This window comes from Dryas octopetala, chromosome 4 (genome assembly GCF_963921425.1).
Source record: "Dryas octopetala chromosome 4, drDryOcto1.1, whole genome shotgun sequence".
NCBI lineage: Eukaryota > Viridiplantae > Streptophyta > Magnoliopsida > Rosales > Rosaceae > Dryas > Dryas octopetala.
In genome coordinates, this window is record NC_141369.1 from 17,446,627 (window position 1) to 17,466,857 (window position 20,231).

The window sequence follows — 20,231 nt, forward strand, 5'->3', positions numbered from 1 at the left end:
CCAAGGAGAAGATTGGTAGTGGTAGAAAGAGTGGTGGATTGTACTATCTGGATAGTGGGGTTTCCGCTTCAGATGGTCGTGGCATTGTGAGTCTAGTTAGTGATGGTTCCTCCGAAAATCAGAAGAAGATTTGGTTGTGGCATCACCGACTTGGTCATCCGTCCTTTAGTTATCTTCGGCGTTTATTTCCCTCTTTATTTCGTGGATTGAATATTTCCAATTTTAATTGTGAAGTTTGTGTGTTGGCCAAAAGCCATCGTTCAGTGTTTCCTTCTAGTGCTACCCGTATGGATGTTCCTTTTGCTTTGGTCCACTCGGATGTTTGGGGTCCGGCCCCGTGTGGTACACATAAAGGAATGAAATGGTTTGTGACATTTATTGATGATTGTACTAGAATGACTTGGGTTTATCTTCTGAAACATAAAAGTGATGTGTGTGCTGTTTTTCGCCTTTTTCATCATATGGTCCTCACCCAGTTTGCCTGTCCTATTAAGGTTTTGCGCTCAGATAACGGCAGTGAGTTTGTTAATACAGAGTTGACTCAGTATTTTGCTTCTGCGGGGATCCTTCATCAGACTTCTTGCGCTCATTCTCCACAACAGAATGGGGTTGCTGAACGCAAAAATCGACATTTATTGGAAGTCACTCGGTCCCTTCTTCTGGGCGGTCATGTGCCTTCTTTGTTCTGGGGTGATGCCTTGAGTTCTGCCGTCTATCTGATTAATCGGACCCCATCTAGTGTCCTTGACTTTCGGCGACCTTTGGATGTTCTCTCGGATTTTGTCTCTCTCCCAGGTATCCTTCATTTGGAACCCCGGGTTTTTGGGTGTGTTGTTTTTGTGCATTTACATTCTCATCAGCGATCCAAGCTCGCATCTCAGGCTTTAGAGTGTGTTTTTGTTGGTTATGGTCCATCCCAGAAGGGGTACCGGTGCTATCATCCTTCTACTCAGCGCTTCTATGTTTCTATGGATGTCACTTTTCATGAACATCAACTTTTTTATTCTCCCCGTCCATTGGATTCTACCCTTCAGGGGGAGGTTTCTAGTGAAGTGCAGAATCGAGATGATATGTTGTTCTTTGAGGAAGGGTCAGAACAGACTACTGATCACCTAGTGTCTGAGTTTGAGAATGAGACTGAGACTGCAGAAATTACTGCGGATGAGACTGAGATTGCGGAAATTACTGGGGATGATACTGAGGATATGGTAGGACAACAACCCACGAATTCTGAGCCTGAGGAATCACCACTCCATGATAGTACCGCCATCTCTCCTACTCCATTGAATCAATCTTCTTCATCCATTGAGGTAACAAACAATACTCTTGATTCACATTCTGGTTCAGATCTTGTTTCTAATGCTTCTAAATTTACACTTCCGCCTCGGTCTAACCGAGGACAACCACCAGCTAATATGAGCCAGATCCAAATGCCAAAGTTAGGTACTCAATTAATAATCATGTGTCATCTGTTAGGCTTTCAAAGTCATATGAATCGTATGTTCTGCAATTATCTTCTGTTTCTATTCCTAGTAGATTGCAGGATGCTCTTGCAGATTCTAGATGGACCAAGGCTATGGCTGAAGAAATGGCGGCATTACAGAAGAATTCAACCTGGGAGTTGGTTTCTCTACCTAAGGGGAAGAAGACAGTTGGATGCAGATGGGTGTTTGCAGTTAAACACAAAGCTGATGGATCAGTTGAAAGGTATAAGGCAAGGTTGGTAGCAAAGGGTTATACACAGTCCTATGGCATAGACTACTTGGAGACGTTTGCTCCAGTGGCCAAGTTGAATACAGTACGGGTTCTGTTGTCTTTGGCCGCTAACAAAGATTGGCCACTCCTTCAGTTTGATGTAAAGAATGCCTTTCTCCATGGTGATTTGACTGAAGAAGTATACATGGATCCCCCTCCAGGTATACCAGAGTTTGATAATACAAGATTAGTATGTAGACTGAGAAAGTCTTTATATGGTCTTAAACAATCTCCAAGAGCCTGGTTTGGGAGATTCACCCGTGCAATGAAGAACTATGGTTATCGGCAGAGTAATTTTGATCATACTTTGTTCCTAAAGAAAAGGGGGAAGAAGATTACTGCTCTTATCATTTACGTTGATGATATGGTTCTGACTGGAGATGATTATGAGGAAATCTCTAATTTGCAGAGGTACTTGTCTAGAGAGTTTGAAATGAAACAGCTGGGGGACTTGAAGTTCTTTCTTGGGATAGAAGTTGCTCGGTCTAAACATGGCATATTCCTATCTCAAAGGAAATATGTTTTAGACTTGTTGTCTGAAACTGGTATGCTTGGGTGTAAGCCAGCTGTCACTCCTATGGAACAAAACCATAGACTTTTCGAGTGTTTGGGAGCCTTGCCTGCAGATAAGGGGCGATATCAGAGACTTGTTGGAAGATTGATATATTTGTCTCACACTAGACCTGACATTGCTTATGCGGTTAGTGTAGTAAGCCAACTTATGCATGCCCCGTGTAAACCCCATATGGATGCTGTGGAGCGAATTTTGCGGTATTTAAAATCTGCACCTGGTAAAGGGTTGTTGTTTGCTAATCATGGTCATGTGAATGTTGAAGGTTTTTCTGATGCAGACTGGGGTGGTTCAGCAGATGATAGGAGGTCTACCTCAGGCTATTTTACCTTTGTAGGAGGAAACTTGGTGACCTGGAGGAGTAAAAAGCAATCGGTTGTATCTAGATCAAGTGCAGAGGCTGAATACAGAGGTATGGCACTTGGAGTAGTTGAACTTTTATGGTTGAGACATTTATTGACTGATTTAGGGTGTCCACCTACCAAGCCTATGGACTTGTTTTGTGATAACAAATTTGCTATTGATATAGCACATAATCCTGTTCAGCATGATAGAACAAAACACATTGAGATTGATCGACACTTCATTAAAGAGAAGCTTGAAGCTAAGATTATCAACTTCCCATTTGTGAAGTCTGAGGATCAGCTTGCAGATGTGTTGACCAAGGCGGTAGCAAATAGGGTGTTTTTGGACTCACTAGACAAGTTGGGCATGTGCGATATATATGCACCAACTTGAGGGGAAGTGTTGATGTGAGTCAACCCATGTGGTTATTATGTAATTATTAGAATTAATTAGGTAATTTATTAATTCCTGTATTTTAGTTATAGGCCCGTGTATATAAACCACATTTTGTGGTCTTAATCAATTAAGCAAAAATTATATTTGAAAACCCTAAACCATTCTCTGTTCATACATCCTCTATACTTTTCTCCCCTTAACAATTCAAGGTTACAGTTCACACATCCTGGACTAAACTCTGAAGTCAGCTTATAATATCATACTACTAGGCTACTAGCTCTCGCACCAGTGAACTACCATCAACTCTTATATTTAATTAAGTGTGCATTTCATCAAACACTTTACATTCGGTATGAACTGTCTTGCACACAAATAAAAAAGAGGAATGTTATCTACATTCTTCAATTTACTTTATATACTGATCTTCTCCCTTATTATTCTCATTTCACTTTGTAAATTTATGATCGAAACCATTCATTTTTTAGATCTATGCAAAAAATCAACCAAATTGAAAATCGTTTGGTTATGTAACTGTGATCAAATAAACAAACGGTTTTAATAACAATTTGATTCACCCTTTTTTTATTTGATAACGATTACATGACCAAACAAATTTTAATTTGATTGATTTTTTACAGAAATGATCTTCAAATAATTATCGTGGACGGTTCCGATCATAAAAATACACTATAAAATGAAAATAATAAAAGAGAAGATCAATGGACAAGATACATTGGAGAATGTGGATAGCATTCCCCAATCAAAAATTTGGTTCAAAAATTGAAAACACAAACTTACTTAAAGTGTGCTTCATTAACTTTAGTCTAGGAACCACCATTGGAAGTTGAGAATTGCCTTCAAAAATGAAAACTGAAACATAAAAACAGAAATTGTAAGTGCTAATTAGTCATTCAAAGAATTAATTGAGGTGAGCGCTGAGATTCCTCCAGCTGACGTGAAAGGTTCAAAGGATATACAAGATTTAGTGCTCAGGGATTAGTTGTTGTATTATGTTGTGGCTGTGGAATTTTAGTAGACTTATTTTTTGTTCTGGAATTTCTCAAAAACGTTTTTGTCCACAACAAGGCACTCAATTCATCCGAGAATGTTGGAAATTTTAAGTGATCTAAATTAAAAATGTTATTCGTATTAATATTTATAGCTTTATTCATGTGGGGTTAAATTCTATTTTAATTATGCTTTAAATTTTTATTTGTTGTATTAAGTCGTTTCATGGCTTTGGTTGAAACCAAAGGTGGTCTAATGTTAAGACACATGTGCCAAAGCCATTGAACTCTTTGAAGAAGAAAATGCAAAGGAAATAAAAACGATAGCTATATATGCAGTACTTGAGCTGATGATCGAGCACTCATATTCCTCCAGTTCAATCAAGTAAAAGCAAGTCAATGCTATTCGATGCGTGCGGGCTTGCTAAAGCTTTGCACATTTGTTTTCTCTTTTTGTGACTTCGGTATATAACCCTCTCAATGATTGATAGATTTTTACTTTGTTGGGTTCAGACCTCAGAACTACAAGTACTGTTTTTGTCATGCACAAATTAGAAAAAGATGGTGTGTAAACTGGATTGTTTGTGACATGAAGAAGATTGGTTTGGTATAAAAGTGAGGCATAGCTACTAAAATTCTTTAATTGGTTCTCTTGTGCCTAAGAAGATAATCAGCCCACAATCACATTGTCATAAAAATTTATTGAATATTAAAACAAAAAAACAAAAAAAAAGGTCCACCTGGTTAGAGTAGTCTCTCCAACAGCACGAAGCAGTAGCTAGCAAACAAAGACTTTCAATTTTTTTAATTCATTGAAGCAGAATCTGCCGTCTGGAGACCATTCAAGCTCAGCCTATCATAATTTTTAAAGAAGTTCCTCACTCTCTCTCTCTCCGATCGTAATTTGTGGATCTCCACTAGCATGACAAACCAAGGAATAAGTTAACCACTCAAGACACACAAGGGATGCAAAAGTTAAAAATCCTTAATAAAACATCACATCCTCCAAATTAACAGCACACCAACATTAAGAAAATGCTTTCATTTGTCTCTTTCAAAAACCACTACTGCCTTTGTGCCTTAATTTAACACTTTCAGAGAACAATTCTGCAGGTTGCTCTATCCCTTTGGTCAATGATCAAACTTTGTCACCCCCACAAAGACCTTTTGTTTCTTCTTCTTTTCTTTCTCAAACCCATTTTGTATCCAGAGCAAAATGACCACCGGAGAACCAGAGCCAAACCCCAACTCAGATCACATCTTGGACTGGCTTGAAGATTCAGTCACCTTCTTTCCATCTTTCTTGGATGATCCTTACAATTCAAGTGATATCAACGGCTATCAATGGTGGGATGAGAGTCAGGATCTGATTCATGCTAACACCACTTCTCTCAATAGCCCCACTAGCATTGCTATTGCTACCAACACAAGGCCTATAAACCCCACCAATTCGAATCAGCAGTCGCCATCCAATTCATCCAAGAAACGAAAAGTCCCCGATGACCTGGATACCAAAACATCCCAAAACCCCCACATTGACCTGGAGAATCCTGTTTGTCCGGCGACCAATCAGACTGCCAATGGGGAAGGAGGAGCTGAAGAAGTAGTGCCAGTTAAGAAACCAAATGGGAACAAGAAAGGCACATCCAAGACTACAGGGAATAACTGTAATAACGGTAATAGCAAGGAAGGAAGGTGGGCAGAGCAGTTGCTCAACCCTTGTGCACTAGCCATCACAGGTGGGAATCTGATACGTGTACAACACCTCCTGTATGTTCTCCACGAGCTCGCCTCCCTCACCGGCGATGCCAACCACCGGCTGGTGGCTCATGGCCTCCGAGCCCTGACTCACCACCTGTCCTCCTCTGCTCCCAATGGCTCTGCCTCAGCAGGACCTGTAACTTTTGCTTCCACAGAACCAAGGTTTTTTCAAAAATCTCTGCTCAAATTCTATGAGGTCAGTCCATGGTTTGCTTTTCCAAATAACATTGCAAACTCTTCGATACTCCAACTTCTTGCTGAAGAACCTGATCGCACAAAAAACCTTCACATTCTTGATGTTGGGGTTTCTCATGGTATGCAATGGCCAACTTTGCTTGAGGCCTTGACTCGCCGGCCAGGTGGCCCTCCCCCACTGGTCCGAATCACAGTTATTGCTGCTGCTGCTGCCATTGAAAATGACCAAAACACAGAGACCCCATTTTCAATATGCCCTCCTGGTTACAATTTCTCTAAACTTCTTGGTTTTGCCAAGTCCATGAACATCAATTTACAGATCAACCGCCTTGATAATCAACCACTACAAACTCTAAATGCTCAAGCCATTGACACCTCCGGTGACGAAACACTGATTGTCTGCCTGCAATTTAGGCTCCACCACCTGAACCACAACCTGCCGGATGAAAGAACTGAATTCTTGAAACTACTGAGAAACATGGAGGCAAAGGGGGTGATTCTCAGTGAGAACAACATGGAATGCAGCTGCAGCAATTGTGGGGATTTCGCCACAGGGTTCTCGCGGCAAGTAGAGTACTTGTGGAGGTTTCTGGACTCAACAAGCTCGGCGTTCAAAGGACGAGAGAGCGATGAGAGGAGAGTGATGGAAGGAGAGGCTGCAAAGGCACTTACTAACCGGGGTGAGATGAATGAAGGGAAGGAGAAATGGTGCGAGAGAATGAAGGGGGCAGGGTTCGTGGGGGAGACATTCGGAGAGGATGCCATTGATGGGGGTAGAGCCTTGTTGAGAAAGTATGATAGCAATTGGGAGATGAGAGTGGATGAGAAAGATGGGTGTGCAGGGTTATGGTGGAAGGGGCAGCCTGTTTCTTTTTGTTCATTGTGGAAGATGGATATGAAAGCAAGTGCCAAGTAACACAGTTATCAGTGTTGTCTCTCTTTCTCATATCTTAATTTCAAGAGTATAGAGAGTTGTATATGTAAAAGGCTGGTTTTCAGTCTAGTATTGCATTTGCTGCTATCTCCTTGAATTCATTAAACTGTTCTTTATATTTTGCCAACTATAGAGTTGTAAAAATAATTATTAACTTTTCCCTTTTTATCACTACCAAGAACAAACCTATGTGTGGTTCGAACAAAGACAACACATTAAGCAGCTTGCTGGAATAATTCAAATGAGTTTGCTCTATTCTGGTCATGTACTCATGTTTCATGGTTAACTATACCCAATTAAGCAAAGGAGTAACCAAGGCTTTTTACAGCACATTCACAAATGATTCACATTAACTTCACAAGAACATAGGAACTGAATCTACTTCAAATTTTATATACACAAAACATGTATATTTACTTCATGAGGGGAAAAAAATTACCAACTCCTTTGAACTCTAACACTTAACCCATGAGAGGCAACCACTACATGTCAATCCAAGTATGGCGACTTCTGCACTTAACGTGCAAACCCCTTCACATGGTTTCCAAATGCTAGAAAACTGAGATTAAGAATCATATATTCGGACTGAAGTGCGGATTTCTTGCCGACAAACAGGACACTTTGGTGTTACTTCCCGTTCAACTGATATGCTACAGGGTTGGCAGCAAACTAGATGCCCGCAGGGAATGAATGCTGATCGCCTTCTTCTCATCAAACAGATGACACACAATTGTCCATCTGGAACATCTCCTGTATCCTCCTCTTCTTCAATTTGAGATTCAGCATTGCTAGCAGCTGCACGGCTTGACCGCTGTAACTGCCTTTGTTGCCTCCACTCCTTCCATCTATTCCAATTCCTGAAACAATATTTGTAAATTAATTTATTAAAACTCATTTCTGATTGCAATCATCACCAATGGGAATCCATTTCACCTCTTACATTCTGGTGGGTACGTATGAGATCCCATGCCAGGATGAGACAATTGTGTAATGAATCAGAATTTGTAATACATGTCTCGACATTCTTGTATTTTTGTTTTAATATATTACATATCTTTGAGGAATTGTGTTTGGATCACTTTAGGAAAGGGAAAACAAAAGAGAGAAAAGAGGAGAAAAGAAAAAAGGATGCTGTTATATTCATGGGATTGGACACATGGAGAAAAGTGGTAGTTTTGCTTCTATGAGCTAACTTTCTCTCCAACTCTCACCTATTGTGAAGAGAGGTGAGAGGAAAATCTAGTGTTATTTTTGTCTCCTTTTCTTTTCTTTTCTATTTAGATATAAGAACAAAACAATGGAATTTAGATATTCAATAATTTCCTATTTCCACTGGGTAACCAAGCATTGGGTAAGGTTAAAAACAAGTCAAACGAGACACAGTATAGTTCATGCAAGACATACAAGAGAAATGTCAATAGAAACTGAATTAGGAATTCAACATAACTATATGGAACCCATGGAAGGAAACATGAAATCAACACATTATGAAATTTCAGTAGCACTATAAAAGGTTGTTCTTTGCACTAGCCTAGTAAATGAATACACATGGATACACAGGACAGAGTAAAGAAATTAACATCACAATTGAAGATGTAAATGGGTACATCTAATAGCTACCACATGCAGACAATTAATAGCAATCACAATTGAAGCAGAACAGAGTAAAAGAAATTAACATTTCAAGGGAAAGGTAAGGTGTACCTCGCAACAGCATAGCCAAGGACTCCAATTGACATCGAACCCAGAACAACCCCACTCCAGAATAGTATTTTTGTCCTGAATGCAAGATCTACAACCATCTGATCCTTAGTCATCTCAGACCTGCAAACGATACAATATCAGTTAATAGACATCAAAGTATAAACAAGCTAAAAAATCATTTTGGGCAGTCAAGCAATAAATAAATTCAACTTCCTACATCCACATATTATCAATCCGGGAGGGAAACAAAAGGAAAAGAACTGACTCTTCAAAAAAATATTAGTTTAAAAAGAACAAAAAAGGCATTAATATAAAGCAATACATATTTCAAAGATGACAACCCTCATCAACAAGTATAACATCTAATTAGTACATTTCAGAAAGTGTAAACCACAATTGGTCTATCCCAAAACAGTTTTAAGGGTTTTGGTTGTTTTCCCGTGTGTGTGCTATAGAGGGGCTATGGTCACCAACTGGTGAATTGAAGTTCAACCGAAGTCTCTAGTCTCTACTGACTTAGTATACCATATTGTTTGACAACCATTAACATGGAAGCCTGGAAGGTTAGCAGCATTGAAGTCAATCGACCTAATCATAAGTCCTAGACATGTTTAACAAAAGAAAAAAAAAATAAAACAAAGTCCTAGACATAGAAGAAAATATAGAGAATACATTTGCCACAATAAGAGTAATGACTTTTTCATCTCCAACTAAAATACTGAAGAGAATGTTCTCAGAAGAAACCCTTACAGAAAATACGGAAGATCCTTGCATGACTTGATTTCCGGCATTCCGTTCTTGAAACTGCAGTAACCAACGGCACTAATTTCCTTTCCCAATGGAAGGATCTTTTCTTCATCGAGCAAACCGACCTTCAAACCCCGAAAACAAAAATGACATTACGAAGTAAAAAGGGAGAAGGTAAAAAACACTAAAGCAACACTAAGAAGCACACTGAGAGTCAAAAAATTGCAAAACTCACTGGATATTCATGACCAAAAAGTGCCTGCAGAAATGTATAGGGAGTAGCATTAATGGGCTGCAATTGATGGTAAACTGTTGTAAGAGGTAATGGGTGTCTTGAGCCATCCACGTTCACAACAACAAAGTCTGAAATCGGCCAGCGACCACCATCAACAAGAATGAAAGGAACCTGCAGAAATCAATACGAAATGAAAAAGATTAAAAAAAAGTACCATTTTTCACAAATTTTATGCATAAAAAAAATTAAACAACCATCAAGATTCACATAATAGCAATTTGATTACCGTTCTTAATGATGTCGATTCTTGCTCCCTCCAAGACCTCGCAAATATGGCTCTCAAATCCGAAGTCCAACCCAAAAAGCCCTTCCACTCGTTATATACACACTTCACAAACACAAACCAAATTTTCAGTTCAATTTAATCCTAAAAACACCAAAACAAACAACTGAGCAGCGAACGAAAACGAAAACGAAAACGCACCGTTTGAGTTCTCTGAACGATGACGGCTCTGTCGTTTGTTTCCTGAGAGACGAGGACACTGGGATTGAGGCTCTTCCAGTTCCCGTCGAGGAGGGACTTGGCTTCGACGGTGCCGCGTACGACGACGAGTTTTCCATCGGACGTCTGAGATTGGTCAGAGTTGTCGATGATGAGGATCGAGCGGAGGTCGGAGGCTTTGACGGAGGGGGCTTTGGTGAGCTTCCGGAGGGAGGAGGAGGCGGAGGTGAACTTGAGGACGGAGCGCACGGCGGCGTAGGCTAGGGCTACGCCCAAAACGGCGCCGTCGAAGGAGAGGGCGAGCTGGGAGATCAGCGAGACTAGGGCTTGGTCGTGCGACGACATTGCTGTGGTTGTCGTTTGGGGGTTCTACATTAGGAGTGGCGCGTGCGGACAGAGAGAGAGGGAAAGCGTGGCGGTTGTGGTTTGGCGGTGAGTGGCGGTAGTGAGTGAATGAGAGAGAGTTTTGGGGAAGAGTCAAGAGTGGGAGAAACGAAAATGGAGTGGTGGTTTCTTGTTTTATTTGGGCCTAATGGAATGATACTTCACAACGAGCAAGCCCATCAAGGGCCCAAAGTTGTTGGGCTCCTAGGCATTGGCCTTATCGCCCTCAAGTAGTCAAGTCTTGCTTAGCTCACGTTAAGCTCTTGATTTGATTCTGATTTAAGACATATTCAGTGATCTATGAACTAGTCCTCAATCTAGATTGGTTCATACTATTATGCACTTCTTTATGTTCACTATGTGATTCTCCAACACTAAAATAGTGTTTGGTTCATTAGAATGTTCGTTCCATTCCATTGTTCAACACTATTACACTAGAGAATTTCCTTTGTATTGTTTGGTTGACAAGGAAAATAAAGACATTTTCCCAAAATGATAATATCTATTTGTATTCCTTGTCAATTTTCAATTCATCATGCTATGAACTCTCTCATTGCATTCAATTCTTACTTTGATTTCATTTTATTCTAAGACGAATGTTAGCTACCTTATTAATTTTAGAGTTCAGATACGATATCTCTATTTTATATCTTTTATATGTATCATACTTACTATTTACAAGCACCTAAGACTAAGCTTTTAATGCCCCAAAAACTTTAATTTCATTAATTCTTCCATACACCATTCACTTCAATTACAACAATCAATGATAAGAAAAATGAAAATATTAATAATACTTGTGCTTCATACTTCTCTTGGTCTTGCATTCCCTCTTGTATAAATGTGTCCACACAGCATGTGGGTGCTTCGAAGTTGCAAGCTAAAAGCCAACACACTATAGATTCATCAAGGTTTACTCTATGGAGTATGGACCCTTCTTTTGTTGGGACAATCTAAATGATGCCAAAGCTGAAAGTTGTGCAACCTTGGCTAAAAAATGGTATTTGCTAAGAATTCATAAATTGAACAAAATTACAAACAACATATTCGGTTTAGAAACTTCTAACCCTGGCAAAGCAAACCATGTTTGTAACCAAATCTAGAACATCTTTAATTAATAGGCTTCTCATTTGGCTTCCATGGGACTTGCAATACTGAAGGGGCCATCACCCAAAACAAATGATTTTATCAAAGCATTGATTGTATCCGGGGAATCGAAATTTGCTGCATGACCTGTGTCCTTGATTATCTCCAATTTGGATTTGGGGCCTAAGTGCCTGCAAAGCAAGAACAATGTTATATAGTGAATTAGTGACCAAATATTGAAATTAAAAAATAAAAATAAAAATGACCCTTTATAACATCCTTAAATGAGAATAATTTTGAAAATAAAACCTGAGTTTTTTTTTTTTTTTTGGGTCTAAAAAAACCTGAGTTGTATCTAAATGAATGACATATATGTACCTTTGCAACTGATAGGCCATGTACAGTGGGAAGACTTGATCTTGGTCACCCCAAATTATTAGTGTTTCCTTCACACAATTAAGCAAATCATCATGTAATTACAAAATGGTTAGGGGTGTGATTTGGATTGGAAAATCCGAATCCGACCGATTCCTATCCGAAAATTTTCATTTTTATTCCGAATCCGAAAATGCCGAATCCGAAAATGCCGAAATCCGAAAATTCCGAAAAAAATTGGATTGGAATTGGAATGTTTATGAAAATTCCGATTCCGATCCAAAAAATTCCGAAATGTTCCGAAGGCATTCCGATCCGATATTTCCGAAATTATGCCAATTTATTCCATATTATATATTTTATCATTTATTTAGTATGATACATATAACATATATTTTTAAAAAGATGACTAATACTATATATTAATATAAACATATGTACATTATAAATATATGTGTATCATAATAACATAAATGGTAAGTTGGTAACACAAACACCCACATTTTTCCGTACATGTAATTACTATTTTTTTTTATTAGGGAGGGGAATTGAAGATATGAGGCAATTTTATAGTTGTTCCAACTGGAATATCTCACCAATTGTAATGACTAATTACTAAATATTTAAGCTTATTATATTCAAAATTTCAAACATGATATATATATATTATTTGAGTAACATGTATTTATATACACATATATATATGAGTAACATGATATATATATATATATATGTGTGTGTGTGAGTAACATGTATCTACTAGTGACATTTATTCTAACAATGTTGGATGAGCTCTAAAGATTAATCCCCCACCTCTAAGATATGTGCTATTAAGCCTATTATACATTCATAGTGACATTTATTTCTCTTATATATTATGTATGTTATAATATATAATATATACTATTAAACATACACAATATATATCATACATAATCTAGCAATGAAAACCTTGCTAGATTGCATCTTTTTTTTTTTCCCCTTCTTTTCTAGATTTTTTTTTATGGTAATGGTATGGGATGGTATGGTTCTAAATGTTATTTAAATTAATATTTTGAATTTTCTTTTTAAATTGGACATATATTTTAATTACATTTTAATATAAATATATATTGAAATGCATCATAATCTATTGTCTTTTAATTTTTTTTGTTTGTTAATTTCATCATTATTCTAAAAAAAAAATCCGAACATGTTCTAAAAAATATTATGAAAATGTGAAAATTCCGATTTTTTATTCGAAAATTTCAAATGTTTATCCGAAAGTTCCGAAAATGTTATATTCCGAAAAATTCCGAAAATTCCGAGAAATCCGAAAATTCCGAAAATCGGAATGAGATGTTGAAATTCCGATTTTTTGGAATGGAAATTGGAACATAAATTCCATTCCAAAATTTTTTGGATTGGAATTGGAACACCCTATTTCCGATCCGATCCGGCCGAAACACACCCCTAAAAATGGTAGATGAAGTTGCTTTTTGCGAAAAAAAAAACCAAGAAATAGTCTCCTATTGAAGTGGGACTTGCAAGCCAAAGAGTAATGTTCATGGATATACAAAATTACTATACACATATAGAAAGAAAATGAAGACTTATGTTACCTGAGTTAGAATAGGAAGGTTTGGATCTGCTTTTTGGGCCATCAAGTGTTCAAGTAGCTCTAATTTCTCCTTTCTATATTCCTTATTCGCCTAAAAATGTCCAAAACCACTTCAACATTGAGCAAATACAAACCCATAATTATAAGAAAAATATAGACTGGTATTCACGTAGATGATTGTCTGTTATTAATATGCAAATGAATCGATGAATGTTAGGGATTATTGTTCCTACGTGCAGACATGAGTAGCAGTGAAAGAAAGAGCCCAGCATTCATTTCTTCATTCATATTCATAGTTTAGTCTACTAAAAGAGGGACCAACCTCATCGTGCTAATTAGAGGACTGAGAATAACTTGTCTACCCCTGTCACAAAGAGGCAGGCTTGTGTATCGGTAGAGAGAGAAAGAGAGAAAGAGAGAAGAAGGAGAGGAGAGAGAGAAAAAGGAAGAGAAATACCACAGCTGGTATCTCTGGGGCAAATAAGTGAAGGGATGGCAACGGGGCGGGTTTTCCAATACCATACCCGCCCCCGTCGGGTAATCGGGTCCCCATCGGGGGTATTCGGGGCCCCTATTATTTTTAAAAAAATAATTTTTTTTATTAATAACATACCAAATTAATATAAATATATAATCTAATTGATGAAATATATTAAAATTTATCATATTATATTACAATAACACTAAATCATAAAGATAACACTATTAAATTTTAAAAATATACAACAAAAATTAAAATATAATTATATAATATAATATTTTTATTAAACGGGTATACGAGGCGGGGTGGGGATAAGGATGGTATTACCATACCCGCTTAATCAGGGCGGGTCTCCACGGGAATTTTCGAGGGCCAAGAATTTTACCATCCCTAGTTCATAAGTCCCTTTCTAGAGGATTTCACTTTTAATGTAACACGTTTCTCTCCCAGTTATATAATCAACGAGATCAATTATTTTAATATGCATAAATTTCACACACATCAATAGCTGACAGTGTCCCGCACACAAGCCACGTGCAAGCCAAAACTTTCGAAATAATTTTGATGTTTAAAGCGCATATATACTTGGCCAAAAAAAAAAAAAGCGCATATATAGGTTGCTAATCAAGGCATCTAACAAAGTAATTAATATTTATGTGCCCCTCTCCCATCCAATAGTAATAATGATAACAATAAACTCACATCAATAAGCCTGCGAAGGACAATGTCAGGCACCCACTTGAAAACATCACACTTATAAAAAGATCGCTTCATCAACAGCCGTAGATGTTGCGGACTTTTCGGCAGCAAAATCTCCAAAGCATTCGCATTCTCTCTCAACAGCTCATCTCTTTGATCATCAGTCCACACGATCCCACTACTCACAATCACAACCTTCTCCACCACACGTGGAAACATCTCGGCCATCTGATACGCCACGAACCCACCATAACTAAGCCCGTACAACGTGCACCGGTCCACACCCAATCTCATCAACCCCTCCCCAACGCACTTGGCTTGAAACGACACGCTCCGGTCGGGCCGGTTCGTGTGGGACTTCCCGAAAAACAACAAATCGGGGACGTACAAATTGAAGCTCCTGGAGAGGGGGCCCACGTGGCGGACGAATTGCCAGAGGGAATTGCCGCCGTAGCCGTGGACCAGAACCAGACCGGGTTTGTCGAAGCGCCTGTGGTTGGCGGTCCAGAAGTGGACCGTGGTTTGGTCGTCAATGTCAACCGTGCAAGGAGATAAACCACATAGCCTGAAGTATAAGGCTACAAGTGTGTCTGGGAGTCTGAAGAAGATTGAAGCCCAGTTGGTTTTGAAGAGATAGTGAAAAATGGTGGATGTGATTGAGAGGTAGAGGGAGATGAGACTCCAAAACTTTTGGTAAGCCATGGAAGAGATTAGAGAGAGGTTGTTGACGATATTACTCATCACAGGTATATGGGATTTTCATGTATATATGAATGAAGATGAAGTTGAGTGAAAGCTATTATATATGCATGTGTTGGTGCAATCACAATCTCAGAGTCAACTGTTCTAATTACTGTCTTTTTAGCTTTTTGAGATAAATGTCATTTTGCAATTGTATCCGTTGCTGTCCAGACTTACAATTTGAAAAATAAGTTACTACACTTCTAAATTTCTTGTCAATGGAGATAAATTTTTTTATTTGTTTGCTTTTCATTCAAAATTTCGTTTACACAAAGTCTAATTCTCATCACAAAGAGTTATTATTGAGGGTAAAATAGTAGTTACGTGTTCATCACTTGTATCAATTTACTAAATAAATTGATAGAATTATCTTAATTGACAAAATTAAAAATGTTAAATACTTTAATTTTCCAAATTAAAAATTTCGAGACCAAACTGATACAAGTGCAATAGTCTGAAGAACAAAATAACATTTATCCCTTCTTTATTTGCTTTAAAAATTTTTTATTTTATTAATTAAATTTTAGAAATTTAATCATTCCTCGAATGCCCCCTAAACATTACTTCAAGTAGGTACTCCAATGTCCTTCAACTTGTCCCGCATTAGTGTCTTATTTTATTGAAGCATGTTTGCATCAAGGCTATAATTTATTAGTAATGCATATATGATACTTAAGAATGCTTTGCTAGCTATTCAAACATATTTTTTTAAGAAAATAATGTTTGTTCCAAGTTTCCAACCAAGAAACAGCATGCACATTGCGTGGATTAGGAAGTATAAATATATAAAACATGCCACATTGCGTGTTGTTACAAACAGTTAGAATTTGAAATTATTATAAGAATGTATAATGAATTCAACAAAGTAATTAAATAGAGGAAATTACAAATTTGGTTAACTTATTTTATACCTAGTTCAATTTTAGTTTACGATTTTTTTTAAGTTTAATTTTGGTCAACTTATTTTATACCTAATTTTATTTTGATCTACGATCTTTTATAAGTTATGATTTTAAATCATTTTGGTTGTATTTTCTTCAATTATAATTAAAGTATAAGTTATATTTCATCATTTATTAGTCATAGGAACCAATTTGGAGTATTATAATCAAAGAGAATTGAAGTTTGGTGAAGATTGAAAAATTTGAAAAAATTTCTAGAAAAATTTGAAAAAATTTCTAGAAAAAATTGGTAGTTTCGGGTACCCTACTTTAGTGGCCAACTATCTTGAGTTTTAGAATTCCGATTTGAATTATTTTTATATGGTTGTAAATAGAAGATGCATAGTTTTAAAACAAGTATATGTTTGCTGAATTTGGCCAAAATTTGATAGGGTAAAAGGTGGAACAAATTTGAGAAAACAAATCTATACCTTTATTGAACAAGTAGAACAATTAGTTAACCAAAACAGAACTTAAAAAAAATCGTGTACCAAATTGAACTAGGTATAAAATAAGTTGATTAAATTTGTGATTTTCTCTAATTAATTAATTTGTGAATTAAAAGCAGAAGAAGCTAGGATGAGAACAATAATTATACAACGTACACTACACTACCATATATCACCAATTAAGCAAGGCATAATACGAAGCCTGATTTGTTTATATGGTGCAACAAATTAAATGCAAAGACGTCAAAACAAAGATTGTCTAAATTTCAGGGTTGAGGTGTAAAGTACTAGACGTCTAGAAGTAGTGCAAATTCAATGAAGTAAAGATATTTCCAATATTTGAAATGAAAATGACTCATAAGATAAGTATCGTGAATTACTAGCTTATTGTCATTGTGTATTTCATCTTATCAAATTTTATTTCTTAAGACTAACGTGTTTTTGCATAAGAATCTATTTCACTTTAGACTGTAAAGTCTCATGTTATAATATATAATGTTGTGAATTTTTTCGTCTATTATTAATTAATTTTGTGTTTGATATTCTAACTTTTAATGTAATAGGAAGTAAGTAATTCATATCAGCAGTCAGCATATGCTAGCAATGCCTTATTGCACAGCCTTAGCAGCACTGTAAAATAAGACTGACATAGTCAACAAAAACTACTTCTGGACACTGGACAGAGATCAACTGTCATGGCATAACAGGCTTCATTATCTTGAATTCAATTATCATTTAATTAAGTTACCTAATAGAGTAATCTAATTATCTATATACATGTACACAAGTCTAAATATTAAATTCACTTTATAAAGACTTGCCGTCTTTGTACTTGTCAACGAAGTTAGGTTTGGACTGTTTGGTTGTTGGGTAAGAACGACATGTCATCCGAGGCTCAGTCGCCCAACATATATTAAAAATTGCTAGCTAGGTCAGTCCATTAAACAGGTCCTCTCTAACATTTAATTACATTACATGTTAATAGTGGACAGAGACATATTCCTCTTAGCATATTGTAAGGAAATTGGCCTAAAAATTTGGCTTTGGAATCTCAAAAATGAACTAACTAAAATACAGTTGATCCCACTGTGATTTTTTCATGTTCTGTATAAATTCATGACAAATAGATCCAAGGCATGCCTGTTTGATCAAAGATGACCCATTAACCCTGTCTCTGTGTTTCATCATCAAGTGCAATCTATGTGAAGCCCAAAAAAAATATTGGGTCATTCTGGTTGCAATTTGAGAAACTATTAGGCTTTAGCAAAAGAATTTGGTTTCTCTCCTCATTCAATATAAGTCCAATATATAATGTTTTTAAACTACATATTTAAAGTTGATCATCTATTCTAATTTCTAAGAGTAACCCAAAACAAACGATGTTATCAATGCATTGAGGGAAACGGGTGATTCCATATTTACTGCATGGCCTGTGTCCTTGATTATCTCTAGCTTTGATTTTGGCCCCAGGTGACTGTACATAGAAAAGAGAACATTAATAAGTTTCACATTGGTTTCCAATCCTGACTAACTTGATCAAAATTAAATAAATGAAATGTCACCTTTGCAGCTGATAGGCCAAGTACATAGGGAACACATTATCTTTGTCTCCCCAAATTACCAGTGTTTCCTTCACCCAAATACAAACTTCAATTGCAAGACAGATCAAGAGAGAATATTGCTAAAGTATTGAAATATTGCCAAGTTACCTGAGTTAGAATGGGAAGGTTTGGATCTGCTTTTTTCTTCAGCAAATACTCTGCCAACTCTAATTTCCCCTTCCTTTGTGCCTTATACATCACCTACACAACATTCAAACCTATATAAACTTGAGGAATTGTTAAGTTACAAACCCAAATGATGGACGAAAAATGTTATCTTGTCAGACAGTTTGACATGTTATGTTATCAATTTAGAACATTGATTAGGTGAATTGTTCCGTATTAATAGTCTAGCAATATATGTAAGGAGCCAAGCATTTTTCCAAGTTTCTTGATGAAACTCACATTGACGAACCCGCGGAGCAAAATATCGGGGACCCAATTGAAAGGACCAGGTTTATGCACTGATAGATCCACCAAGAGCCTTAGGTCATGAGCACTTTCAGGTACAAGAAGCTTCAATGCATTGTTTCCAACCTTCTTGAGATGCTCTCTCTTCTGCTCCTCCTTCATCCCAATCCCACAACTCACAATCACAACCTTCTCCACCTCCTTTGGATACATCTCAGCCATCCAATATGCCACAAACCCTCCATAACTTATAGAGTACACAGCAAACCTGTCCACACCCAATCTCTTCAACCCTTCCACCACACATTTTGCTTGGAAAGCCTCTGTCCTTTGTGGCCTGTTAGTGTAAGACTTGCCAAAGAAGAGTAAATCAGGCACATACAAATTAAAACTTCTTGAGAGTGAACCCACTTGGTAGATAAATTGCCACTTTGAATTGCCACCATACCCATGAAGCATTACTAGAGTAGGCTTATTAGACCCCCTAGGATTGGCAATCCAAAAGTGCATGGTGGTTTGGTCACCCAAATCGATTGTACATGAAGAAAGACCACATAACCTGAAGTATAGTCCTAAAAGTGCATCTGAAAGTGTGATTAGGATTGAAGCTGGATTCAAATCAGGTAAAATGGAAAGCAAGAATTCAGAAATGGCTATTATGGTTGCTAGGTAGAAGGAGAGGACTTGATAAAATTTTGGATAGGCCATGACAATAGGATTCGAATTGAGAATGAGTGTTGCTTTGTGTGATGGCTTTTCTTTTTGGCTACTTAAATTGGAGTGGTATGTTATCCTTCAAGCATTCACTATACAAGACCTACAAGAGATATTCCCCCATTTATGAGGTGAGGACAATGGTGTGACCCATCTGCATTTTGTTTTGGATAATGAAACCAATCTTGCCAGCCCCAAAATGACAAAAAGAAACAAAGAAATTGATTTTTAAGCAATAAATTGGGAGCGAGAATAGGACTCTTCCACACCACTTTCGCACTTAAGTACGGAAGTGTGTTAAACATCTCCGTAGAAGTGTAGAAAGTTTAATAAGGAGCGCAAATAACGTTGTGTTATTGAATTTCTTTTTTTTATTATTATTATCTTCAAATTTTGAAGAAATGTCATTATGCCAAAGACAATTGGCAACCATATCAAACTTTCTTTTGGTCCAGAACCAACATAGAACCAAAACTAAGCTAATTTCCCACTTGGTGAAACAAAAGTTGGTACATTTTCACACTTCAGATTTAAGAAGCATTAGGATATGATTAAAGATAAATTGGTGAAACTAACTATCACACACCAAAGCAGCAC

At 37.2% G+C, this 20,231-nt stretch overlaps 4 protein-coding genes across 4 annotated transcripts; 1 reads left to right on the forward strand and 3 right to left on the reverse strand.

Annotated features, from left to right (window-relative positions):
* The first annotated feature begins 5,117 nt into the window (after positions 1 to 5,117).
* LOC147287500 (GRAS family transcription factor) lies at positions 5,118 to 7,209 on the forward strand. The gene has a single exon (XM_086242248.1). It carries the CDS (start codon positions 5,291 to 5,293, stop codon positions 6,944 to 6,946), a length of 1,656 nt encoding a protein of 551 aa, XP_086098374.1. The 5' UTR covers positions 5,118 to 5,290; the 3' UTR covers positions 6,947 to 7,209.
* Positions 7,210 to 7,296: 87 nt separating this feature from the next.
* Positions 7,297 to 10,649, reverse strand: SPL2 (E3 Ubiquitin ligase family protein). The gene is made up of 6 exons (XM_086242249.1): positions 10,135 to 10,649; positions 9,937 to 10,038; positions 9,651 to 9,821; positions 9,419 to 9,540; positions 8,669 to 8,788; positions 7,297 to 7,821 (listed from the first exon to the last, which is right to left on the reverse strand). The coding sequence occupies exons 1-6, from the start codon at positions 10,495 to 10,497 to the stop codon at positions 7,530 to 7,532; spliced, it is 1,170 nt and encodes a 389-aa protein (XP_086098375.1). The 5' UTR covers positions 10,498 to 10,649; the 3' UTR covers positions 7,297 to 7,529.
* A 601-nt stretch (positions 10,650 to 11,250) lies between these two features.
* On the reverse strand, positions 11,251 to 15,532 carry LOC147287502 (uncharacterized). Its single transcript, XM_086241897.1, has 4 exons — positions 14,781 to 15,532; positions 13,599 to 13,688; positions 12,001 to 12,068; positions 11,251 to 11,813 (listed from the first exon to the last, which is right to left on the reverse strand). The coding sequence occupies exons 1-4, from the start codon at positions 15,516 to 15,518 to the stop codon at positions 11,663 to 11,665; spliced, it is 1,047 nt and encodes a 348-aa protein (XP_086098023.1). The 5' UTR covers positions 15,519 to 15,532; the 3' UTR covers positions 11,251 to 11,662.
* A 2,542-nt stretch (positions 15,533 to 18,074) lies between these two features.
* On the reverse strand, positions 18,075 to 19,690 carry LOC147287503 (uncharacterized). Its single transcript, XM_086241990.1, has 4 exons — positions 18,915 to 19,690; positions 18,618 to 18,710; positions 18,471 to 18,538; positions 18,075 to 18,382 (listed from the first exon to the last, which is right to left on the reverse strand). Exons 1-4 carry the CDS (start codon positions 19,626 to 19,628, stop codon positions 18,265 to 18,267), a joined length of 993 nt encoding a protein of 330 aa, XP_086098116.1. The 5' UTR covers positions 19,629 to 19,690; the 3' UTR covers positions 18,075 to 18,264.
* Positions 19,691 to 20,231: the final 541 nt, after the last annotated feature.